The 24,103-nt window shown below is 41.9% G+C and overlaps 1 protein-coding gene across 3 annotated transcripts; it reads left to right on the top strand.

Moving 5' to 3' along the window:
* Positions 1-4,022: 4,022 nt before the first annotated feature.
* On the top strand, positions 4,023-18,263 carry LOC149307660 (6-phosphogluconate dehydrogenase, decarboxylating). 3 transcript variants are annotated; one of them, XM_089534200.1, is made up of 13 exons: positions 4,023-4,108; positions 10,287-10,362; positions 10,923-11,102; positions 11,643-11,708; positions 12,023-12,141; positions 12,263-12,336; positions 12,446-12,576; positions 12,965-13,154; positions 15,125-15,255; positions 15,481-15,614; positions 16,090-16,189; positions 16,972-17,094; positions 17,971-18,263. In XM_089534200.1, exons 2-13 carry the CDS (start codon positions 10,318-10,320, stop codon positions 18,088-18,090), a joined length of 1,413 nt encoding a protein of 470 aa, XP_089390326.1. In that variant the 5' UTR covers positions 4,023-4,108; positions 10,287-10,317; the 3' UTR covers positions 18,091-18,263. The 3 variants fall into 3 exon arrangements, with proteins under 3 accessions (XP_089390326.1, XP_089390324.1, XP_089390325.1); XM_089534198.1 differs by lacking the exon at positions 4,023-4,108 and adding an exon at positions 4,609-4,627; XM_089534199.1 differs by lacking the exon at positions 4,023-4,108 and adding an exon at positions 5,389-5,486.
* Positions 18,264-24,103: the final 5,840 nt, after the last annotated feature.

The raw sequence follows: 24,103 nt of genomic DNA, 5'->3' as shown, positions 1-24,103 counted from the left end.
TGCGTAAAGGTCACCGGTTTCATGTCACCTTGGATTGGTTTGTTTGTGGAGCTCAGATCAGAGGGAGGAGGACAAGTGTCTGTTCTGAGCCGTTGCTTCCTTTGCTGTTTCTGGAGCTGGTGGCTTTAGAAATAGTTTTAAAAGCAATGCAGTGTGAATTCCTTTTTCATAATCCGTTCCTGGGCTGGATTTCCTTAGTTGCCCATTCCAGCATGGCTACACTTGGGCCAAATACCTCTCCGCTAACCCTTCCCTTGCCAAAAGTGAGTAGGGAATACTCAACCTACCACATCTCAGTCTGAAGCATTCTGCGATTCCAACCAAAGGACTGAGAATCTGCTCTCTCTTTATGAAAATCCAACGAAGGGTGGACGGTTTGGCTGGATGTAACTCTCCGAGAGTCAGCCAGCTCTTAGGAAACCAGCCTGCCGCCACTGCCATGCCCTGGGCCAGCCAACCCACGGAGCATGTGTCGCGAGCATGAAGGATGCTTGGAGACTGGCATTCTTCCCTCTCCTGGGTTGGAATTGCAGCTTTTCTGAGTCGAGAGGACTTTTCAAAGACCAGACAGAACCAATAGCATTGGCAATGGGGATGTGGTAGCCTGATTTGCTATTTTGAATCTTTTATTGTCCCCCCCCTCCCTTTTAAGGAATGCACTTTAATTCTTCTGGCCAGTGTTTCAAGGAGTTTAGTAAAGGGAAAAGGGGGGAAAGCAGTTGTTGCCCAGCAGACTCCAAACCGGTGGGTAGCAATATCCATGCACCCCTTTATCAGATCTCCTGTGGCGTTCCAAAGCAAAACTTTTCCTCTCTGCTGCTTTATGACTTAACCATTTACAGGGAATATTTAACTTTTTTTAAAGAACAATGTCTATTTATGCATTTGTAGTTTACTTGTACACTAAAGTTGAATATCTGTGGGGCTGAGCGTCAGCCCCCTTGGTTTATGTGACCAAGGGTTAATGCTTCCTCTGCCTATGCATCAAGTGGTACAGACGGTCCTCAGCGCAAGGGCCGGCTGGATTGTGTTATGTTGCTTTTTAAACATTTTTCATTTTAACCAGCTGCTTTGAGAGACTGGGAAGGAAACTAATGTTGCTGCTCTGAGTTTTGTTGAATGTATCCGAAACAGGACTTCACTTTATGTTAGTATCCGATGACTCTTGTTGTGGCTAACTTTGATCCTAACTCCATGGTCCCATCTGTATGTCTTTTTTTTATGTATATATATATGGTAGGAATGTATCTAATTTTGTGCTTCCTTGTTCAAACAGAAACGTTAGCCATTGGCGGCGGGAGGAAACTGACTTTTTCATTTTGCTTTTTGGTGGGTGTCCAGGAGCCTCTTTGTGAATGCCAAGTGCAGACAACCCAACTTGGTCCTATAATACTTGAAGCGCTCCAGCGATGTCCGCTGGCATTCGTTGAAGGCCATACTCTTTGGTTTCGCAGGAAAGCACTTGTGTCTCTCTCTGGGCGCCCCAGAAAAGGCTGTCCTACTTTTCAGTATTGCTGGCTCAGTGCCCTCATCCAGAGAGGTCTAGAGCAACCACTGGAAGCTCAAGAGGGTTGCATGGTTCCAGCACACTCAAAACAGTTGTTGTTGTTTTCTCCTATTTATTAGTAACCTAAATGCCACACGTTCTGCATACATCCCTTTTTGTTCGTCTGGAGTAATTCACTGACGTATTTAAAATCAGTTCCTTTTCTCACATACATACATACATACATACCCCTCCGCCAGAAATGTACAATATAGATGGCCTTTGGGAACAGACGCCACTCCTCCCTCCAAAACAATAATACTCTCATCCCAGTGAAGGTAAAACACATCCTTGACGAACTGACCAATCTGTTTTTGTCTTTCCCCCACCCACCTCCCTCCATGTTTTCATTTTGTAAATATATCTGACGTTTGGAGCTTGGGTATACAAAATGTAAATACAGTTCATGTATTTGTACTAATTCTGATCCATTTTGCTGTATAGCCTTTAGGTGTGCAATGCAGATAACTATTATCTAACTACTACGTGTATGGTAACCTTGCACCACCGAACTGTTAGTGAACGAGGTGAACAAAAAAAAAGCCAACAGCAACAACAATAAAGATACAACCAGTGCATTACCAAGTTGCACGCTCCACCTTGTGTCGTCTGCTCTCTTGCATCCTGTGTCTTTTTTACTACGTTTGCTTATGTCTGGAGTGTGGACAAAGAAAACCAGTTTGGGTACCAAACGTTTCCTATGTGATGAAGGGACACCCATCGCAACCAGGTAGAAAGGCAATGGATGGAAATAACATCTGGAAGGAGAGAAACTCAAGGGCTGCTGATCCCAGTCAAACCATTAGAGAGACTAGCAATGGAGTCAAATTACAGGAAAAGTAATTCCACCTCAGTGTTAGGAAGAACCTCCAGACAGAACTATTCGACAGTGAAAGATATGGAGTCTCCTTCTTTGGAGGCTTTTAAACAGAGGCTGGATGTCCCTCTGTCAGGAGTGCTTTGTGTATTCCTGCATGGCAGAATGGAGTTGGATTGGATGGCCTTTGGGGTCTCTTCCAGCTCTATGATCCTATGACTAAGAAAGATTGCCTTTCAGAATTCCCTCCGTCTCGATTTCAGGGGCTTCTATCAATGTAAGAGCAAGCAAGGAAGGCCCTGCTGAGATCATTAAGGCCCCATCAATTTGAGGATCCAGTTTTAAACTAAAGATAGACAGATGTTTGGCGCAAGTCCACAAAGGCAGGCAAGAAAGCAACAGGTCCATCCCTACAGCGCTCCCTGTAGATGGCTTTCCAAGGCTGTAGTCCTCTTGAATTTAGTGGGACAAGACTAAACAAGCTTAGGATAGAGCCGCTCGAGGTACACTGAGTAGGAAGGAAAAAGCTTCTCTGTGAGTAACAGCCTTTGTTTTATACATTTTTCATGTTACACCCTGCTCTTAAATACTGCTAAGTGGCTAACGTATACAAAAGATTTGTAGGGGTCAGTTCAAATCCAAGGTACAAGCCAGGTACAAAAGCCTTTCTTTCTCCCTTCAGATGAGTCTGGGAGTGGATTTGTTTGTGAAAGGTTGGTTTGCTCCCTTTGGTGACAGAATATACCTTCCTGGGCTCTGCATGGACTCAAAGGTATAGTCCGTCTGATTTTAGATGGATAAAGGGATTATGGGAGTTGCACTCCAACATCTGTGCCCCTGTCCCTGGATTAGATGGGCCTTAGTGCTTAATTTTACAAAATCTGAGTTTTTCAAATCTGAGAACTTCATACATATCCACTGCATTGCACCCAACCATGGAGGTTTTGTACCTGGCTCTGATATAGAGCCTGCATTGTGCAGTGGTTTTGAATGTTAGACTAGGACACTAGGATATCAGGTTTTGAAGTCTTACTCAGCCTGAGTAGCCTTGGGCAAGTTACACTCTCTTGGATCCAAAACACCCTGCAGAAATAATCCAGTTTGAGACCGCATTAACTGCCCTGGTTCAGTGCTAGGCCACCCTAGGAATTGTAGTTTATTGTGGCAGCAGAGATCTCTTGAGAGAAGGCTCAGTGTCTCACAAAACCACAAATCCTAACATTCCCTAGCATTGAGCCAGGGCAGTTCAAGCAGTCTCAAACTGGATTAGTTCTGCAGTGTGTTTTGGATCTCGGGCGCACAAGAAGGCAAAGGCAAAATAAAAACCATCTGAACAAATCTTACCAAGAGTAGCAGCCCATCACACTCTTGGTCAAAGCACAAACGGTGAGGTTTAAGCCTGTGCAATCTTAATTTAGGTGACGATGCCCAATCTTGTTGGAGGGATTTAAAGTTACACAACTCCTGGAAATGGAAGCAATAGCTGAAAGGGGCCAGATATACAGCCATGAGCTGCAAACTAAACATGCCAATGTTGGCACACATCGCATGTCCCATGTGTAAATGGTGGCCACGGTGGCTTGCATATTACATCCGTGTGTTTTAACGTTCAACAGACTCAGCAGCAGGAACAAATGCAGGGACCCACCTTGGACCAAGCCTGTACCAAACCCAAAGCCCAGGTTCTGGTAGCTCTCGGATCCTCCAATTTCTGACCAAGGATTTTGGGCTGCATGATCTCAAAGGTAAAACTATATGTGTTCTGCATAAATCCATAATCTGCATTCTGCATAAACCCACAATCTGAAACTTTACAGTGGTTTAGTAGAGAGACTAGCTTCTGACTTCCCACATTTCCTTTGAAGGTTGCAACTAAATGCAGGCTCCAAGTTCAACACCAACCCAACTTTTCCCTCTTCCCTTAATGTTTTAAAAGCATCTCAGTTGACCAAGAGCATTCTCAAAACCTCGTGTGCTCTTTTGTGGCCTTTGAGTTGCCTTACTAAAACTATTGCCTTGATAAGAGATTTGGGGGTTTTGGAAGCAGTTTCCTTTTTCTTCCAGTTCATCATCCAGTATCACACGAAACCAAGGGTGAAAAGAAACCATCATGTATCCAGTGGACGCTAGTCACCAAAGGTTTAGGGCCGAGGTGGAGAACCTGTGGCTTTTCAGATCTGTTACATAAAAGTTATGTCCTACCTCCCCTCAAGGTCTCAAGGCTTTCCTTTCCCTCCACATAATCCTCATAACAACCCTGTAAGGTAGGCTAAAGTGTGTGCATACAATCCAAGACTTGAACCTTGAGTGCTTAAAATGCCCCCTTACTCCAGCCATTGTACCCATAGTAGCTTTGGGTGCATTCCTACCATCATCACCTTTAGCATCAGCCAGGAGAGGTGGGGCTGATGGGAACTGGAGTCCAGCAACAGAAATGTGTGTGCATCATGTAACTTACGAATGTGAGCAATAGGGAGATACTTGCCCATAGAGAATCATTGGAGAATACTTGCCTTTGGGGAATCATTGGGGAATAGTGGCCCATAGAGAACCCATACTTGTCCATAGGGAAACATTGGGGAATACCTGCCCATAGGGAAACCATACTTGCCCATAGGAAATCATAGGAGAATATAGTTCTTGCCCATAGGGAAACATGGGAGCATACTTGCTCAGAGAGGAACCATACTTGTCCATAAGCAATCAGAGGAGTACTTGTCCATAGGGAAACACTGGAGAACATTTGGCCATAGGGAATCATAGGGGGAATCCTTGCCCATAGGGGATCATTGGGGAATACAGTACTTGCCTATAGGGAATCATGGGGGAATCCTTGCCCATAGGGAACCCTTGGGGAATGCCTGCCCGTTGTTTCCCTATGGGCATGTGTTCTGCAGTCCCTTGCCATCTATCTATTTGCCCCTTGTCCTTGGCACCTGCCCTGCTGCTGCTGCTGCTTCTCCTTTAAAGGGGCGTCCCTGGGAGGGATCAGGCGAGTCCTGGCCCTCCTCTTGGGCCGGACCAAGGCAGAGGAAGGCTGGGCAGCTCGGCTTCCCTTTCCCTGCTCCTCCTCGCCAAGCCCAGCCAAGCAAGCCCAGCCGCCGCCGCCGCCGCCATGGCCCAGTGAGTGGCATCTCAGCCGGGGAAGGAGGGAGAAGGGCTGGGGGATTGGGATTGGGATTGGGATGATCTCTGCTCAGGGTGACCAGATGCTTTAGGGGCAAAGGAGAACATGATGTGTAGGACATTCCAGGGAAAGACAAGGGAGGGCCTGCCCAAAGGAGGGGGAGGAAGCCCCAGACAAGCTCAATCCCTGCTTCTCAAAATGGAGGGCCTTGGGGGAAGGGCTCCTGGAGAGGAGGCTGGGATGGAGGACCTGTCCTGGGAAAGGAGGACTGCTCTGGTCACCTTGTGGAGATAGAAATCCATGCCCAGAATGGAGGGCCTTTGGGAACTGACATTTGTAAAATGCCACTGGTTTATTTTTCCTGTTTGAGTTTTGCAAAGGGTTTTTTGGCTCAGGTTCGTGTGCCTTCCAGCCTCCTCCTTTGGGCAACTCCATGCACTTGGTAGGCTTTCTTAGTCCAAGGGATGCTCCGAGGTGGGTTTGGGCAGCTCCTTCTTCTGGAATAGAGCCTCCAGCACCTGGGATGCCTTGGTGGTCTCCCCTCCAAGGACTAACCAGGGCTGACCCTGCTTAGCATCCAAGATCAGGCAGTATCTGGGGCCTCTTTATATTTAGAATACACTTGGCCCTCCATATCCATGGATTCCTTGTCTACGGATTCAACCGCCCACCGCTTGAAAATATGTTTTATTTGAAAAAGCAAATCTCGATTTTGCCATTTGATGCCAGAGACAGCCTTTTAGGTTTGAAATTGTAGTATAGATATTGCCAAAAACGTCTGTACTGTTCTGGGTCTTATTCTGTATTACTGGTTGAACTTTGCTACCGACATTCACAGACCTACTTCCATTGGGTTTTCCAAAAGCTGTCAGAAGATAATAGCTGTAATATATGACAGTAGTAAAGCTAAATGAAAAGAAAAAATACTACATCCTTGTCTTGAACAAACCTCCTCTGAACAAATCTTGCCAACAAAACCCCATGACAGGGCTGCCATAAATCAGAAATGACTTGCAGACACACAACAACGACAACAACTAGTAGCAACAGTAGTAGAATTCAAAAATATAGCCGTGTTAGTCTGTAGAATCAGTGCATAGAGAGCTCTTGTAGCACCTTTGAGACTCACTGCAAGAAAGAAATTGGCCAGCATGAGCTTTCCTAGATTTCAGTCTACTTCCTCAGATGCATTGATGGAAGTAGTGCATCTGAGTAATGCATCTGAGGAAGTAGACTTAAGTCTAGGAAAGCTCTGAAAGGTGCTACAAGATCTCTCTAAGTAGTAGTAGTAGTAGTCAGGCTGACATGTTTTGGCATCTTTGCATTGTACCTGATGCAGAATTTGGTTTGACTCTGGTTGGACAGGTGGAAGAGAGCACTTTGGACCGGCTACGATCCTTGCTTGGGAGTAAGCTCCACTTAATCTATGGCCAGCCCTCCACATTCATAGTTTTGACTTTTGTAGATTTGAGTAATATGATCTCTCTTGGAATCTAGGTCCTCCAGCGCAACTCTGCCGGAAAGTGACCATAGAGTTGTGGTGGAAGACCTAGAGATTAAAGAGATCATGAATTTACAGGAGTTGAGCAGAGCATTGGAGGACAGAGGATCTTGGAGATCTCTCCTCCGCAGGGCAGCCATGGGTCGACATCGACTGGAGGGCAGTTAACAACAAAAATGCATGCGACAGTATAGTAGCCCACATTTTTGCAAGCTTTGTGGCAAACAGGGGCTGGGTCTTATTCAAAAAGGAAAATCTGGACCCATTCCTTTTTTTCTGAGTGTTGATTGTCTGGTGGGGGAGAGAGCACTCTGCACTGGCCCAGAGGCCCCTTTCTTTATCCTTCTGCCTGAACTTGAGCCCTTGAAGGGACAAAAAGCCTTCTGGGATTTGAGGCCTGGCTTTGCAAACCAAGGCAGGTCTTCATCTAGGGCCACCTAATGTTAGCGATTCGGGAGGAACAGGTTGCGTTTAACTTGGGTGCAGCTCCCCGATGAATTTAAAGGGATTGGGTGGGGTAAGAAAAGAAGAAGAAGAAGAATTAAGCAAGTGGACTGTGCAGAGGAATAAGGAGTCTGTACATGTTTGAAGGCCAGGCTATTGTTGGCCTTTGCTGTGAACTAGTACCCCACCCAAAAGTAGGATTAAGGTGGATTGGGCCCTGAAGCCATTCCAAAAAGGGGGGCATTTCTGCACGCATGCGACCCATACTCTGGGAGCGGCGGCATAGAAATGAAATAAGTGAATCAACAGATAGTACAATAGAGAGTAGAGCAAAGATCTTGCATGCGTGCACCAACTCCATTTCAAGCCTGCAACTTTGCTGAGCCTGAGATACAGATTGATTCCTTTGCATTTTTACACTCCAAGTGTTGTTCCTAATAGAGGAAGGAAGAAAAAGAAGCAAATTGCATCATTCTCCTCCAGCAATGGGTTCCTAACCTGTGAAGGGCCTGGAGCAATGACAACAAGGAAGCTATGGATAGATAATTCAGTCCTGACTTCTACCAGGTTGGGGAGAATAACTGCTCCTACAGGATTGTTGTAACAAATACAACAAAATGATATGTATTTGTATGCCTCTGAGCCGTTTCAATTTATGGCAATCTTATTACAGGGCTTTTCTCGGCAAGATGATTCAGAGGGGGCTTGCCTTTGGCCACCGCTGAGTTTGAGAGAGTGTGGCCTGCCCTGTCTCCATGGCAAAGCAAGGATTTGAATCCTGGTCTCCAAAGCCACAGCCCAATGCTCAGTCCCCTGTGCTACCCATAATGGGTGTGAATGTCTTTAAATATTATCTGGTACAGTGTAAGCGCTGTTATCCAAAGGTAAAATCCAGTTATCGCTCCTGTGGCCAAAGCCACAAAGCACTCTGTGGCACCTTCAAGACTTCACACTTTTATCATGGCATTGTTTTTTGTGGACTGTAGGTCCATTTCATCAGATGCAAACATTTCCAGGCTGACTCTCCTCGGTCCTCATTGGGCTGAGTTGTGGGAGTTTCTCCCTTTTGAGATTTTGGTGTAGATTTTGGCTTTGTATTCCTGCAAATGTTGAAGTTGTCCTTAGCATAACTGCCCCCATTTTGGCATTGTGTCTGTTACCGATTTGCCACCTGAGTCTGCTATTAGCAGGAACGATAGTTTTGGGACATTCACCGTGGTTAAAGTCAGGCATCACATGAAGTTTCTGCCACATGAGTGGTCTGCCAATAGACGTGTTACTATATGACTGTTCCTAGGACTAACATCAAGAATAGACAGAAGCTTGAGATTTTGTTCCCTTAGTATCCGTGGAGGTTTGGTTTCGGGTTCACCCCTCTGCGGGTGAAAAAACAACAACCCAGGACCTCAAGTCCCACAGTTTTCAATGGCGGCGTGTGCCACCATCCACCAAGACGGAAAGATTGCACATAGAAAACTATTGTGTTGGGATGAAGACTAGATCAGATTGTTCTCTTCTCTTGCTAGCTTCTGGTGTATAGAGATGTATATGTTAATATGAATGAGCATTTGGTCCTGTGAGACGTCATCTGAAGTGGTGCAAGCGAGCAGGAGATGGACAATCTCCCAGATATGTTATGAAAGTAGGGATGAGCCCAGGATTTAATCCACAGAGTCTATTTGGAGCCTTTGCTGTTTGGCCCTGGGAACATCATCTGGTTCTCCATTTCTTCTCTCTCTCTGCCTTATTGTATAATCGCTGTGTTAGAGGAAGTCTCCCTTGCTGAAGGAAATGAAAGGTTCCTGATTTGTAATGTCTTCTTTGGTGTATTAATTGCTCAGCCTCTAAAATGGACACAGTATGGGTCTGGCTAGCTTAAGGCATGCTCAGAGGATCCGTTTTGGATAAGGGATTGGCAACACGTTGATCGCCGTCCCCACTTTTTCACTGGCATCTTCTTTTCCTTGGCAATCTTGCTGGTTTGACAGGGTTAAAGACAGAGAACCAAACTGGATTAGGTAATCCTGTTTACTTCCCGATTATCTTCTGTAGCAAGATATCACCTACATTTCTACAGGAGTGAAGAAAGCAAGACCTTTTGCAACCAGAGCTCCACCTTCTCTCTCTGCAAAAGGTCTGAGTGCTTTTTGTTCCCCCAAAAGTTCTTGTTAACTGTTGCAGAATGTCTTCTAATCGTGGTTTGCTGTTAAGTGTCACACACCTTAGAGTCAGGTTATTGTTCGGATCACTTTTGTTTCTGTTATTAAAATAACAAATTACTCTCTTAGTCTTCCCCTCTAGTTCTTACTTTACCAAATCTTCCTAGTCTTCTCAGTCCTCAAAAAGTGGTATATAAATTAAACCAATACAGATGGACCGACTTGAAAACATTTGCCTTCTAGGCTCTCGCTTAATGAACTTTCTGCCTCACCCCACACTTTCTCCATGGTTCTTAAGGGAGACCCCATCCCCAATTGTTCAGTATTTTTCAGCTCAGGCCAACCTTGTCTTCCATGACTGAGGAAAGAGGACTGGTTACACCAGAAGAGAAGCTTGCACCTCTGCTCTCTCTCTGACTTAATGTGACACAAACTAGTATAGCCAAGGAAAAGATCGGGCTTAGCATCTTGTTATGCACTCTGTGTAGCATTAGGTGGATGGAAATTGTCTACCTGATTAACCAGAATGGTTAATGACTTGGTGGGATCATTTCTAGCCTCCCCCTATAGCTGGACTCGCTCGCTTGAGCCACTTTGTGATAATGTGGGTCATCTATTCCATACCCCACAGAGCAACGGGTGGGACTGCTTGTGGATGAACCCACTTGCAAACATCTTTTCCTCCTTTTCAGAGCAGACATCGCCTTGATTGGACTGGCCGTCATGGGCCAGAACTTGATCCTGAACATGAACGACCATGGATTTGTGGTGAGTAAAAGAGGCTGGTAGTGGAGCCTTGTGTTTCAGTTGCAAAGAGCTGGCTTTGCACTGGGACTGCGCAAGGGGATATGAAGGAAGCAACATGGTCCAGGCATTATCAGCATGAGGCAGTTTGTAAGGCTAAGGAATTTGGTGGAAGGGTAAAGGCATTGTAGTGACAGAGAGCTGATCGTGGTAACATTGATGAAAGGTTCTCAAGGAGAGGCCTGGAGGATGTGGTTTCGAAATCCCAACTGATAGTGGAGAGAGCATCATAAAGCACATCACGCCTTCTTATTTTCTCCAGATGTTTTGGATCACAGTTCCCACCATCCCTAGCCAGCATAGCCAATGAGAATAGTAATCCCACAAATTGGGAAGACACCAGAAAGCTGGATCTATCTAATTTTCAATAACGGCTACTAGAATCTTTCTGGGGAGTCCAGAAAAATTCAGATGATTAGAAATTTGTTTTCATAGTTGTATTTCTCTAACATAATTGTAAGTATTTATCTGTCTGTTATGCTAAAGACATCCACATGCTCATGCTGTCTCCTTTTTCCTCCCAGGTCTGTGCATTTAACAGGACTGTATCCAAGGTAGATGATTTCCTGGCAAATGAGGCCAAAGGAACCAAAGTGATTGGGGCTCATTCCTTGGAAGAAATGGTCTCAAAGCTGAAGAAACCCCGGCGGATCATCCTTCTGGTGAAGGCGGGGAGCGCTGTGGACGACTTCATCAACAAATTGGTGAGCAGGGCTGCTTCTTTGTGTATTAAAATGTCATCAGACCACAGCCTCTCTAGTTGTTGCACAGCTTAAAGCACAACAACACCCAGCCCATAAAAGACTGGAGGGGAATGGAAACGTCTTGGGCTGGTATCAAAATGCATCACATTCATATTTTTTTGTTTCTGAAATTGATCTGTAGTTTGTGGTGGATGTCACTTGCAGATGTCAAAGCAAGCTATGATTTGTCTCTACTAGGAAACTAGGGCGGGAGGGGGCATTTAATAGCTGTTTCTGGGGAGCAACAGTGGGAGAAATGGCTGTTGCTTCCATGTTCAGCTCATGGGCTTCTCTGAGATACCTTTCTGGTCACGGAGAAGCTAGATACTGGATCATGAGTGTGCACCAGATGTAGCTGGGCTTCAGTCCCCATCAGCCTCTGCTGGCACGGGCAGGGAATATGGGAGCTGTAGTCCAACAACATCCGGAAGAATACAAGGGGGATCTTTGGTTTGATTCAGCAGGTTGGCTCGTGGGTGATTGTGTCTCTCTCATTTATAGGTGCCTCTGTTGAGTGCTGGAGATATCATTGTTGATGGAGGGAACTCTGAGTACAGGGACAGCACGGTATGTGTGCCCTTTCCTTCGTATCCTGCTTCTTTTTTAAAAACTTGATGTTTTGTGTAGTTGTTAATCTGTAAGCACCTCGAGTCCCATTCTTGGGGAGGCAAGGTGGAATAGAAATGAATTAAATAATAGTAACAATAATAGTCGTTGTTTGGTGTGCAGTAATAGGTCCAGGTCAGATTTTGGATTGAGCAACTTTTTAATGATTTTCCAGCTCTTTTGTTTTACTATAAGGTTACTCAGCCTTAAACTGAGAAGAGAGCATGGACCCACTCTCTTTAGGATAACAGCTCTCTCTCTCTTTTCCCCACCAGCGACGCTGCAAGGATCTCAAAGAGAAATGCATCTTGTTTGTTGGAAGTGGAGTTAGCGGTGGTGAAGAAGGGGCCAGGTATGGTCCTTCACTCATGCCTGGTGGAGCCAAAGAAGCATGGTGAGTGTCTCTTTTCTGCTGGCCTTAAGTCCTTACCCAGAGCTATGAAGAAACGGCATGATGCCATTTTTTCATCTGATTCTGTCTCTTGTTTCTCAATACTCCATTCTTTCTCTTGTAGGCCTCACATCAAGACAATATTTCAGAGCATTGCTGCCAAAGTAGGGACTGGAGAACCCTGTTGCGACTGGGTAGGTTGTGATATTATGTGACAGTCTGCATGTAGTCAGAGGTATTCTTGCCTTACTAAAGGGTGGTGGTGGAGTTGCACTCTTATTTGTCTTTTGGTGTATCAAATAGGTAGGAGATGAGGGAGCCGGACACTTTGTGAAGATGGTGCATAATGGAATCGAGTATGGAGACATGCAGCTGATCTGTGAGGCTTACCATCTCATGAAAGACGTGTTGGGTATGGACCACGATGAGATGGCCAAGGTAAGTCTAGATGCAAACCAGGATCCTGAATTGTGCAACAAGGACAGAAAGGTTTGGACACTTTTCCTAATGAAATAACAGACTGGCAACCTCTTGATGGAAAGACATCTAGACAACAGTCCTCTGCCACGATGCTAGATGTGGGCAGTGAGCCCCAATAGAAAGTCAATCAGGGAAGTCTGATTCAGTTAAAATAATGCCTCCATGTTAACTAGGCATCTAAAAGAAATAAGTATTCACTGAGAAGTGGTCACAAAGAATGTTGGCAGTAGGTACCATTTTAGGGATGACATTCCTAGGCACTGTGAATATGCTAGATTAGATTTTACAAATCTGTTGCCATTCAGATGTTTTGAATGATAGCTTCGTCCCTCCTTCTCACCTCTAGGTATTTGAGGACTGGAATAAGACAGAACTGGACTCCTTCCTGATTGAAATCACCGCCAACATCTTGAAGTACCGCGATGCTGACGGAAAGCACCTGCTCCCCAAAATCAGGGACAGCGCTGGCCAGAAGGGCACCGGGAAGTGGACTGCCATCTCGGCACTGGAGTATGGAGTCCCCGTCACTCTCATTGGTAAGTCACCAAACTATATATTTGCCTTGAGAAGCAGAGGTGGCTGGAGAATTAGTGGGAAGCAAACCTAGATCTACAGAGAGAGTGCAGTTTGCAGCATGAGACAAGAAAACAAGAAGGTGCCTGCTGCCATTCGATGGACAAAACCCTACTGGGTTGGTAGTATTCTTTCTTCAAGATTTGATGGCGATGGAACAGCATCCTTCACTGCATCAGAAGATAGTAGGCTAGTCCAGTGAACGTAAAGCATGGTCTCTTGCTTTCCCCTCCTTCACTTTGCTGCCACCTTCCAGTATCTGCTTGCAGAATCAGCTGCCTAACTTTGCTTAATGGTAGAGCAAAGAGATCAGTCCTTGTTCACTTTAAAGGCCTGATATGAGACCCCAAAGTTTAGGGTTTTATATCTGCATTTCGTCAGATTTGCTATACAAATGTTGAATTTGCACAGCCAGTTATATCCATTCTGTTGTGACTGGCAGTGGATCTCCATGTTCTCCAAAAGCAATTTTTGTAGCCTTACAACGCAGGCCCTTTTATATATAAACTCCAGGGGCTGAATCTGTGCTTCTTTGCCTACAAAACATCTACTTTGTTCCCAGTTTGTGGCAGCTTTTCATTTAAACCCAGCTGCCCTTTTTGTATCATTGGATCAATTTTTTTTCCCTTTTGAAATATCAAAATGCTTCCGTGGGTTCAGGCTTGGTGGGATGATCCTTTTCAATGCAATATTCACACCCACGACAGTATCATTATGTAATCCAGCTTTGTCTGGTGAATTTCTACTATTGCATTGTTGGTGGGGTTTTTTTAAAACCGTTCTTCCTTGTATCATCATCATGACTTGCAGTTTCCTGTCCTGAAAGAGCAGAGTCATTCTTACCTTCCATAGCAATGCATAAAGAAATGGGTTGAGTAAGAAGTGACAAAGGAGGGGTTACTATTGACTCTAGGAGTGTGTATGTGTGTGTGTATGTGTAAAGGGAGCACTATGTACCTCAGCAGTGAAGGTACAATGGTTATGAGTCATTCTTGGGAACCTGAGAGCCTTTCTTTTTCTGCGTTCATTCATTTTATTTCTCCAGATAAGCAACCTTTTAGTGGGCTTTGCTTGGTTTTGAACCATTGCTCATTATGACTCATAACATAATGTGCAGGCTTATTTAAAACATAAGTCCCATAGTATCCTTGGGTAAAGCTATATTGCATTGCAGCTACATTATAATCAGGTGTTCAGTGCATTGCAAAACATCTCTGCATGTATGCCATGAAGGTCCACCATGGACTTTAGATAAAGCAGGGGGTCTTTTTGGTGGGAGAAGGAGACAACAACAACAACAATAATTATTATGATTAGCAGGAAGAATTTTTGGAAGATTACCAGGTTTGGGGGGGGGGAATGCTCTTTTTCTGTGAAACCTTGCACTCTCCTTGTATAGACTTTGCTGAAGTGCTGCGCACTAAATAGCCTACTTCTGAAGTTGCAGTTGCCTTTCTAAAGGCTGTCAAAGGATGTGATTTTCATCCATATTTACCTGGAAGTAAACTCCATTAAACCAAGTGGCACTTAGTTCTGAGTAGGAATATACAGGAGTGCTCTGTATGGCTGAAATCATGTATACATGTATCTGTGACTGTTATGCCCTTGAACATAGTGGTACTGTATTTACTTCTAAGTATTCATGGAAGGGATTGCATTGCAAGAGCCACAAAATGCATGTACCCACACCCTCAAAAGCTAGTCAGTTCTCCTGCAGTTTGACACTATTATTTTTGTACAAGTCTAATCTGAGTAATCGCTTGAACTATTATATTTATGTGATCCCTAATCCATTTTTCTTAAGGTAATCTGCATTATATCAGAAACTCTATTCTAGCTGCCCAGTCATCTTTTTTCGTATGGCTGAGTCGGATCTCTTTGCCATTGCTCAGACTTAAGAGTCCATGCTGTTGGATCCTTCTTTATTAAACAGGAGAGGCTGTCTTTGCCCGATGCCTGTCTTCCCTCAAAGACGAACGCATACAAGCAAGCAAGCTGTTGAGTGGGCCTAAAGCGACTCCGTTCAGCGGGAACAAAGCCACGTTTCTGGAGGACATCCGCAAAGTGAGTTAAGCCATCTCTGTGTATGTTCGGAGTTTGAGTGGGCTATCATATTCTGAAAAGGGTCAGGTGCAGAAACAACATGTTCTCATGCTCCTTCTGACCTGTGGGTTACTTTTCTAGGAGCCGTGGGATCCTGTTCTGGTTGTGTGTGTTCCAGCAAATGCCTGACCACACAATCTTGGGCTAGAAATCCATATCAACCTTGATTTCTGGCTTCTTTTCTAGGCCCTCTATGCTTCCAAGATCATCTCCTACACGCAAGGCTTCATGTTGCTTAGGCAAGCGGCCAAAGAGTTCGGCTGGACACTGAACTACGGTGCCATAGCTCTGATGTGGCGGGGAGGCTGCATTATCCGAAGGTGAGTAAGGAAGAAGTGTGTGGCTGGGGAAATTCAGGGGTCTCTCACATCTGCACATTTTCCTGTTGGTATCAGGGCTATCACTTGATTTAAATACATCTTGGTCAGTTATTCATATGATTTTTGCACTGCTTGGAATTGCATGTGTTTACAGATGGGCATAACCATAGTTGTGAAGAAAAAAGCGTTCATCCCTTCACCTTCCCTAGCCATTTTTGGGGTGCATAAGCCTTGAGGTAGTGAATTTTTGTGTAATGGGTATAAACCCTTGCTCTTCCAGATGTTTTGAACTTCAGGCGACAGAAGCCCTTGTTGCCATGGCCAATAATAAGAGGTTATGGGGCACTGGCCCCAAACCTTTGGAAGTTCAAAAGCTTCTGAGCCCTGATCCATGGGTCTTTTGGGGTACATGGCCATAAACTCCCCTTTATTTGAATCTTCTCGTAATGGTTGTTTCTGTGGGTCTCTTGTATAGCGTGTTTCTGGGGAAAATCAAAGAAGCTTTTGACAGAAATCCTGACCTGCAGAACCTTCTGTTGGATGGATTCTTTAAGACAGCAGTGGAGAATTGTCAGGTATGTAACCAGCAGAAGGAGCAGCAGCAATTGGAATCCAATGCAGTCCAATGCTTGTAAAAAGGAGCTTCTGTGGCACAGCTCAGTTAAGAAAGCCTGTGACAAAGAAGCTCCTTTTTACAACCATTTTTGGAATACAGTGAACCTTCAGTATCTGCTGGGATTTGATTCCAGAACCCACTGTGGATGCCAAAATCCATGGATGCTCAAGTGCCATTGTATATAATGACACAGTAAAATTACATCCATTACAAGGTTTTCATTTTGGACTGTGTGTGTGAGAATATCTTTGATCCACGGTCGGTCACCTGTCCCTCTAGTCCTCCTCGTCCTTTTTCTAACTGGAAGTATTTTTATATAGCATGATATCAACATTGGCAAGTTAGTGGAGGAGGGATGGAGTAACACAGACCCTAAGGCCTTTCAGCATCTTGTTTGCAGAAAGCAATGTGATCTGCAGTGCTTGAGTTTGGAAAGGGCAGGGTTCTACTTTAGCTGTCTTACTTCAGACATTGAGGTGGCCCTACTATAGGTTCTCTTACTGTGTGTGCATGAATAGCAACACAGAAAGAAAAGAGGAGAGTAGATAAGCCTGCCTCAACAGCTCCAACCGGCCTCTTAAAAAGCATAGATGCATCACCAAAAGAAAACTCATAAGAAAAGTGGGGAAAGAAAAGAGTCATCCATCCGTGCATTTTGGAACAAGCCTTCAAATGTTCAATATGTCTAATAGGGGTACAGCTTTAGCAAAAGTAACTGTTGCCTCTGTGCTTCTCCAAAAGGACTCGTGGCGACGTGCCATCAGCAGTGGGGTCCAGGCGGGCATCCCCATGCCATGCTTCACCACGGCGCTTTCTTTCTATGATGGGTACAGGCATGGCACTCTGCCAGCCAACCTGATCCAGGTAAGCAAGTTTGACTGGGGGTTAGAGAAGAAGATGGATTTGAAACTCATTCTGTTGCGTCCCTGATTCTCATTTTGCTGGTATGCTGTGCCACCTCTCTTTTCCCTTCCTGGGCACCCACCTTTTCCCTTTTCCACCTTTGTCTTAACTGCATAATCCAAGTTTTAAAATACTCAGCACATAGCCCTCCCTCCTCTCCCTTCCTGCTTTGTTCTTTCCCTCCTGTTCATTTCTTCTTCTTCTCTCTTCCTCCTCTTCTTCTCTTTTCACAAAACCTCTTGGCTTTCTCTGGTGAATTTATTCTATATTGTTTCTCTTTCCAAGTGAAGAACATATGCCTGCTGTTGGCTCCCATCTGTACCTTAAGTCTCTCTCTTGCAGCATCATTTAATTGTAAGCTCCATGCAGGCAAGGGTCTGTCTCATTTCATCCTAGTTAACTTAATGCAGAGGACTGCGGATGAAACACAACTGGGAAGGGTAGCTAACACATTGGAAGATAGGAACAAAATACATACTATTAAGTACATGCAAAAACAGTATGTTAAAATAGGATTAAGTTGCTATAATACACTATATTCTGCACTGCTCAAGTCTCCTCTGGAGTACTGTGTTCCGATCTGGGTGCCTCATTTGGAGAAGGATATAGACAAGCTGGAATGACTTCAAAGAGCAATGAGATTGAGAAGGGGGTATGGAGAAGAAAACATCTGAGGAGAGCCTGCATTGAGCAGGGAGGTTTTATGCTAAACCATGAGGCTTGGTGTGAGCAAGTCACACCGTAAGCCTACTTGTGAGGATTAAGTGGGGAGGAGAAGGTAAGACAGGTCACTGCCACAGGTTGCTTCATTGTTAATGTGTCCCCAATTTCTCCCAGGCTCAACGGGATTATTTTGGGGCCCACACCTACGAACTCTTGTCAAAACCAGGCGAATTCATCCATACCAACTGGACGGGGCACGGCGGCACCGTCTCCTCTTCCTCCTACAACGCCTAGGTTCGAGAACGCCAGACCTGGTGCTCGGAAACGCTATAGAGCAAACACATTCCTTCTCCGATGGTGATTCTCTTTGGCACTTTCCTAGATGTAAATGTATTGGGCTTTTCTCTCTTGATTTTTGGAAGACACGGTTGTCTCTTGTGAGAACCAGAATTAAAAACGTTTAAAAACCTGGTTTCACAACGGGCCTAATTCAAAAGTCATTGTGGATCTCTCTGGGACGCGGGGATGGTGGGAATCCTGTGCCCTTAATGATGTACTGCAACTCCCAGCCTTCTCCAGCGTTGGCTGCTGGGATTTGTAGTTCAGCAACATTTATGGGGCTGCAAGGCTCCCATCCTTCCCTTTGAACAATTTTTCTTAAGTGCATTGAAAAGAAGGATGGTCTACTTGCAGAACTTCAATATGCTATTCAAGATTACAATTCACTTTGAACAAGTATCAATGGGAAAAGCCTGTCAGTTATCTATGCATTAATGTCACATAAAGCACTGCAATGTGGATTGTTTATTTCTTCTATTTACACGAAGGGGAAATCTTAGCTTAAGAGAAATGGAATATAGTAGCATCTTTCTGGATGTGTGAAGCGGCATCCTCAGAGACATATTATTGCATAGATATCTCAGGAAAGACAATCCAGAAAGACCAGAAGTGAATGAAAGTTCAGTGGTTCATTCAGAGGAATATTTCTCCAAAGTCTAAAGCCCCTAACATAGGAATTTAGACAAAGAACTTGCAAACCATACATTGACTGGATACATAGAATTAAACAGATGCACTCCCTTCTCATTCATGGGTTGCAAAAACCTATACGTTTTCAAGGCCCTCGTGGGTACCATCATCCGTTTTCTTATCGGGACTGTTTTCACTTGCTCTCCCAGCATGGCATTCTTTATTTTGGGTTATTATTATTATTATTATTATTAATATCCCCGCTCTCTACAGATAAACAGGCCCTGAATGTCTTTGACCTGTTCTGTTATCTTTCCCACAAGCAGTCCTTTCCTCCAGTTCATCCTTATCTACCTTTAGGCATTCTAGCTATAATTCTATTTAATTAATTCTGTCCTCAATATAAAGGTGGAGAGAGGAAATTGTAAACTGGGGGTTCAAGCAACAAATTTAAGTCTTGCCCAACCCTCCCCTGCGCTTTCCAAAACCTATCCTGAAATACTGATCATGGTTTCCTAACCAGAACACGACTCGTTGCATCAAAATTACATTAATTGCTTTAATAACGATTACATTGTGATGGGATAAGTCTATCCATAGTCTTATTTGCCTTTGGAAAAGATGAATAAAAGGAGGAGGCAGGATAATTGGGCTTTAAATTTGGAACTTGGGTAAATAGGGGCATCTAGCGCCCAGTTAATATTTCCTAGCAAATAAGTGTAATTAATAAAATACATAAATGCATAAGTTCCTATATTGGGAGAAAGGTGGGATATATGATTATTATTGTTATAAATTATTATTTTTATATTATATAATATATATACAATATAATGACAATATATAATTATTAACAATAATAAATTATTAATTACAATTAAAGTAATAATTAAAATAAATATTATTATTATAAATTATTTTTATTTTTATATTATATAATAATATATACAATATGACAATAATATATTATATAATAAATTATTAACAACAATAATAAATTATTAATTACAATTAAAGTAATAATTAAAATAAATATTATTATTATGAATTAATAATTCACACAGCACTGTACAATCACTTTAAAATAAACCCGAAGGCATAAACTCTACAAAAACAATTTAAAAAATACATATTAATACATATTAACGTTAAATAAAATATAGCAAGCAACAAATATAAAATAAATATAAACATAAAATATTTTAATAATAAAAATAAAATAATAACATAATAATAATGTATTAATAATAACTATTATAATAATAATTAATAAAACTTTATAGAGAGCTGTAAATTTTCTTAATGCTGTATATACAATCAGTTAAAAATGGAGTCAAGGATTGATTTTTTCTTGGTCTCCAACTCATTGATTAAAGAAGTGGATACGATGTCAATTCTAAATAGGGAAATATCCGACCATAACCCGATATCACTAAATCTAAGGGAACCATCTAAGAAATATTTTTGGAAACTTAATGAAGATCTACTGAAAAATGAAGAGGTAATAAATAAAGGGAAAGGTCTGATAAAGTTCTTCTTTGAAGAGAATTTAGATAAGGAGGTGGATACTGCAACAGTTTGAGATGCAGCAAAAGCTGTAATAAGGGGATTTTTCACCCAACAGAATATAATTTGTCAGAAAAAGAAGAAACAGAAAATAAATGTATTGAACAACTTAGTGAAGGATAAGGAGGAAGAATTTAAAAATAAACCTATCAATAAAACAGTTCAAAAAGAGATCAAGGTGCTGAAGAAACAATTGGATATTGAAGCAACCAGCGAACTGGAAAAAAATGTATCTAAAAAGGGTAAAGACAAGATAATTTTGAACATGCCAATAAAATAGGAAAGTGGTTAGCGTATAAATTAAGGAAAGAGAAGGAGAAACATTCAATTAATAAAATAAAAAAGGGAGATGAGATAATAACTCAGCAGAAGGAGACAGAGGAGGTCTTTTTGGAATACTATAAGGAACTATATGCAACTCAAATGGAAGAGAAGGAAGGAATCAAAGAGTTTTGGGCCAATAGTAAAATCCAAGCCCTATCGGAAGAACAGCAGGAAAGGTTAAACCAGCTAATTACAAAAGAGGAAGTTTGGGAAGCGATAAAGCCATGCAAATTAGGTAAAGCCCTCTTTAATAAAACATTTATTGAGGCAATTGGGGAACCTTTGCAGAGAGTGATGAAGGACGCTTTAAAAGGAAGCATTCCGGAAACATGGAAACAAGCAGAGATTCTTCTTATTAGGAAGGAAGGAAGGACCCACAAGATCCAGCTAATTATAGACCAATTTCCCTTTTGAATAATGACTATAAAATATTTGTATCTATTTTGTCGAAGCGCTTGAAAGATTACTTAAGTATAACAATAGATGAAGAACAAAGAGGGTTTTTTGCCAAATAGGCATATAAGAGAAAATTTAATAAGAGTCGTACTAAATATATTAGAGTATTACGAAAAGCATAATGAGAAAAAATTGGCCCTATTCTTCCTAGATTTCGAAAAAGCATTTGACTGTGAATTGGGGTGTGTTATTTGAATGATTAAAAAAAATTAAAATAGGAGAAAACTTTATTAATTGGTTGGGGAAAATTTATAAGAATCAAAAAGCTCAATTAAGAATTAACGGGGAAAGGACCCAATCTATAGATATCCAAAGAGGAACGCGGCAAGGCTGCCCTCTCTCGCCCCTGTTTTGTTTTTGTTAGTCATAGAGCTCCTTATAAAAGAAATTAGACTAAATGCCAATTTGAAAGGTGTAAAAATTAAGAAGCATGAATATAAAATCAGAGCCTTTGCGGACGATGTCTTTATGATATTGGAAGATCCGATGGAAAAGGTTGAAATCCTTCTGGAAATATTAGACCGATTTGGGGAAATTACGGGGAGTAAAATTAACAAAGATAAATTAGCTGTTTTGACTAAAAATATAGGAAGTAGAGAAAATATAGAAAGGAATAAAGGCAGAGAAGAAAATTAAGTACTTAGGAATCCAATTGAATAAAAGATCTATAGCACTATTTGAGAATAATTATAAAAAACCTTGGTCTAAAATAAGAGAAGACTTGATTAATTGGAATAAGCTAAATTTGTCGTTAATGGGGAGAATATCAGTTATCCAAATGAACGTTTTACCGAGATTGCTGTATTTCTTTCAAACAATCCCAATTATTACCTCAGAAAAACCATTCAAAGATTGGCATAATGATATAAATCAATTTATACGGAGGGGCAGAAAACCAAGAATTAAGCTTAAAAATCTGCAGGACTCTAGAGAAAGAGGTGGCTTGGGTCTCCCAAATTTAAAACTATACTTTGAGGCTTGTGCGTTGTGTGTTGTGTGTTAAGGACTGGGTAACTTTAGAGGACGATAGGCTTCTGGAATTGGAAGGGGATGGGTTGACATTTGGTTGGCATGCTTACTTGGCCTATGGGAAATCCCAACAAAATAAAAACCTTACGGACCATTGTATTCGGAAACCCCTGTTAAAAATTTGGAACCGTTACAAAGATACTTAATTTGGCCGGATGGGTCTCCCCTCAGGAAGCTTTCTTTAGAAAGGAAACGGCCAAAGAGTCAGAACGGTCTAACTATAACGATTTGCTGGAATCCCAGAAGGGAAAGTGGGTAATTAAAACAAGAGGAGAACTACGGGAAGAAGGATGGAAAGGAACATGGTTCGCATACAGACAGCTCCATGAACGATTTAGATTAGATGAGGAAACATGGCTTTGTAAGAAAGGAGAACGACCCCCATTTAGGGACTATTTTGGCCCTTGAAGAAAACAAATTAATTAGTAAAATCTACAAGACATTATTATTACAGTATGATACAGAAGAGGAGGCGGTAAAACACCAGATGATTAAATGGGCAAAGAACATTGGCCACCCTATATTACTTTCGCAATGGGAAAGAGTTTGGGAAAACGGATTTAGATAGACAGCTTCCCAAAATCTGAGGGAGAATTTTTACAAAGCGTTCTATGAATGGTCTCTCTCTCTCACCAGAGAAACTAGCAAAAGTCTATAAAACCCTAGCAACAGATGCTGGAAATGCAAAAAGGATATCGGTACCTTTTACCGCTGTTGGTGGACGTGTGATGGGGCTAAAATTTTTTAATTATCAGCGAAATTTTAAATATCAATTTACATTTAAAACCTGAATTCTTTCTCCTGGGCATATGGGGAGATGAAATTCCCTCTAAATATGGGGAAAATTGTTTTTTATATGGTTTCTCTGGCTCAGATATGCTATGCTCAAAAATGGGAATGAATGTAGTGATATTCCAACAAAGGAGGACTGGATGATAAAATTGTACGAGGGAATAGAAATGGATAAATTAACTCAGACATTGAGGAATGAAAACAAGGGGAAATTAAAGCAAGAATGGAGTGTGGTCATCAAATTTCTGAAAGAGAATTTGGGGGATGTAGCAGCTATTAATATAGCTTGACTTGGTTAAGATAGAACCCTTACTTTTTTCCCCTGTTGAATGTTAAGAAAGCCAATCAATCAAGTTAGTACATATGGGGAAGAAGGAAGTCAATTAGGGTGTAAGAATGAAGAGTGGATGTGATTTGGAAGAAGAGTGGAAGATAAGAAAAGTATAATTTGGAAGCCTAAAATTTTAGTTTAAATTTAGCTTAATTTATATTATTTGTAAGATTTGTAGAATCTGTTTTATCGTATTATAAAGAATTGGCTATATTTACTGTTAAAAATGCAAACAATAGATTAATTTTCATTCAATGTTAAAAATGCAAATATAAGCCAATAAAGATCATAAAACCTAAAATTTTAGTTTAGAGAACATTTAGAGTAGGTAACTGGGATCATAATGAAGAGAAGAAGAATGTATGGGTTAGGGAAGAAGGAGAGAAATGTTTAGTTTAGTGTTAAGAAGAAGTGAAGAAGAGTTAAGTAAATTTTAGGGTTAGAGAGATAAGTCGATAGATAGACAAAGTGGGGAGTTTTTATAAATTTATTGCATAATTTTATAAGGAGTATCTTTAGTATGTAATATGATCTTTGTAAAGGTATAAATGGATAGGTGCGAATGTTGCTTGTATGTTTATATATGTTGTATTGTTTTAATTTTAATAAATAAATTAAAAAATGGAATAAAATAAAATATACCTGCTTAAGGCATAAATTCTACTACAATAATTTAACAAGGTACAGATTAATACATATTAACATTAAATAATAAAATATAACAAGCGACCAATAAAAATAAATAAAAATTAAAATCAATATAAAATAATTATATATAATTTACTATTATTTCCAGTGCAGAAATAATCCAGTTTAATAATTACTTCCAATACACAAATA

This window comes from Sceloporus occidentalis, unplaced genomic scaffold (genome assembly GCF_023333645.1).
Source record: "Sceloporus occidentalis isolate IW3139 unplaced genomic scaffold, rSceOcc1.0.p SCAF_8, whole genome shotgun sequence".
Classification (NCBI taxonomy): Eukaryota; Metazoa; Chordata; class Lepidosauria; order Squamata; family Phrynosomatidae; genus Sceloporus; species Sceloporus occidentalis.
This window is presented reverse-complemented; position numbering and strand designations above follow the sequence as displayed.

Bases quoted from the DNA above. Each gene is read 5' to 3' on its own strand.
- LOC149307660 (XM_089534199.1), top strand. The intron at 11,103-11,642 runs GTGAGCAGGGCT...TCTCATTTATAG, and splicing joins ACGACTTCATCAACAAATTG to GTGCCTCTGTTGAGTGCTGG. The intron at 12,577-12,964 runs GTAAGTCTAGAT...TCTCACCTCTAG, and splicing joins ACCACGATGAGATGGCCAAG to GTATTTGAGGACTGGAATAA.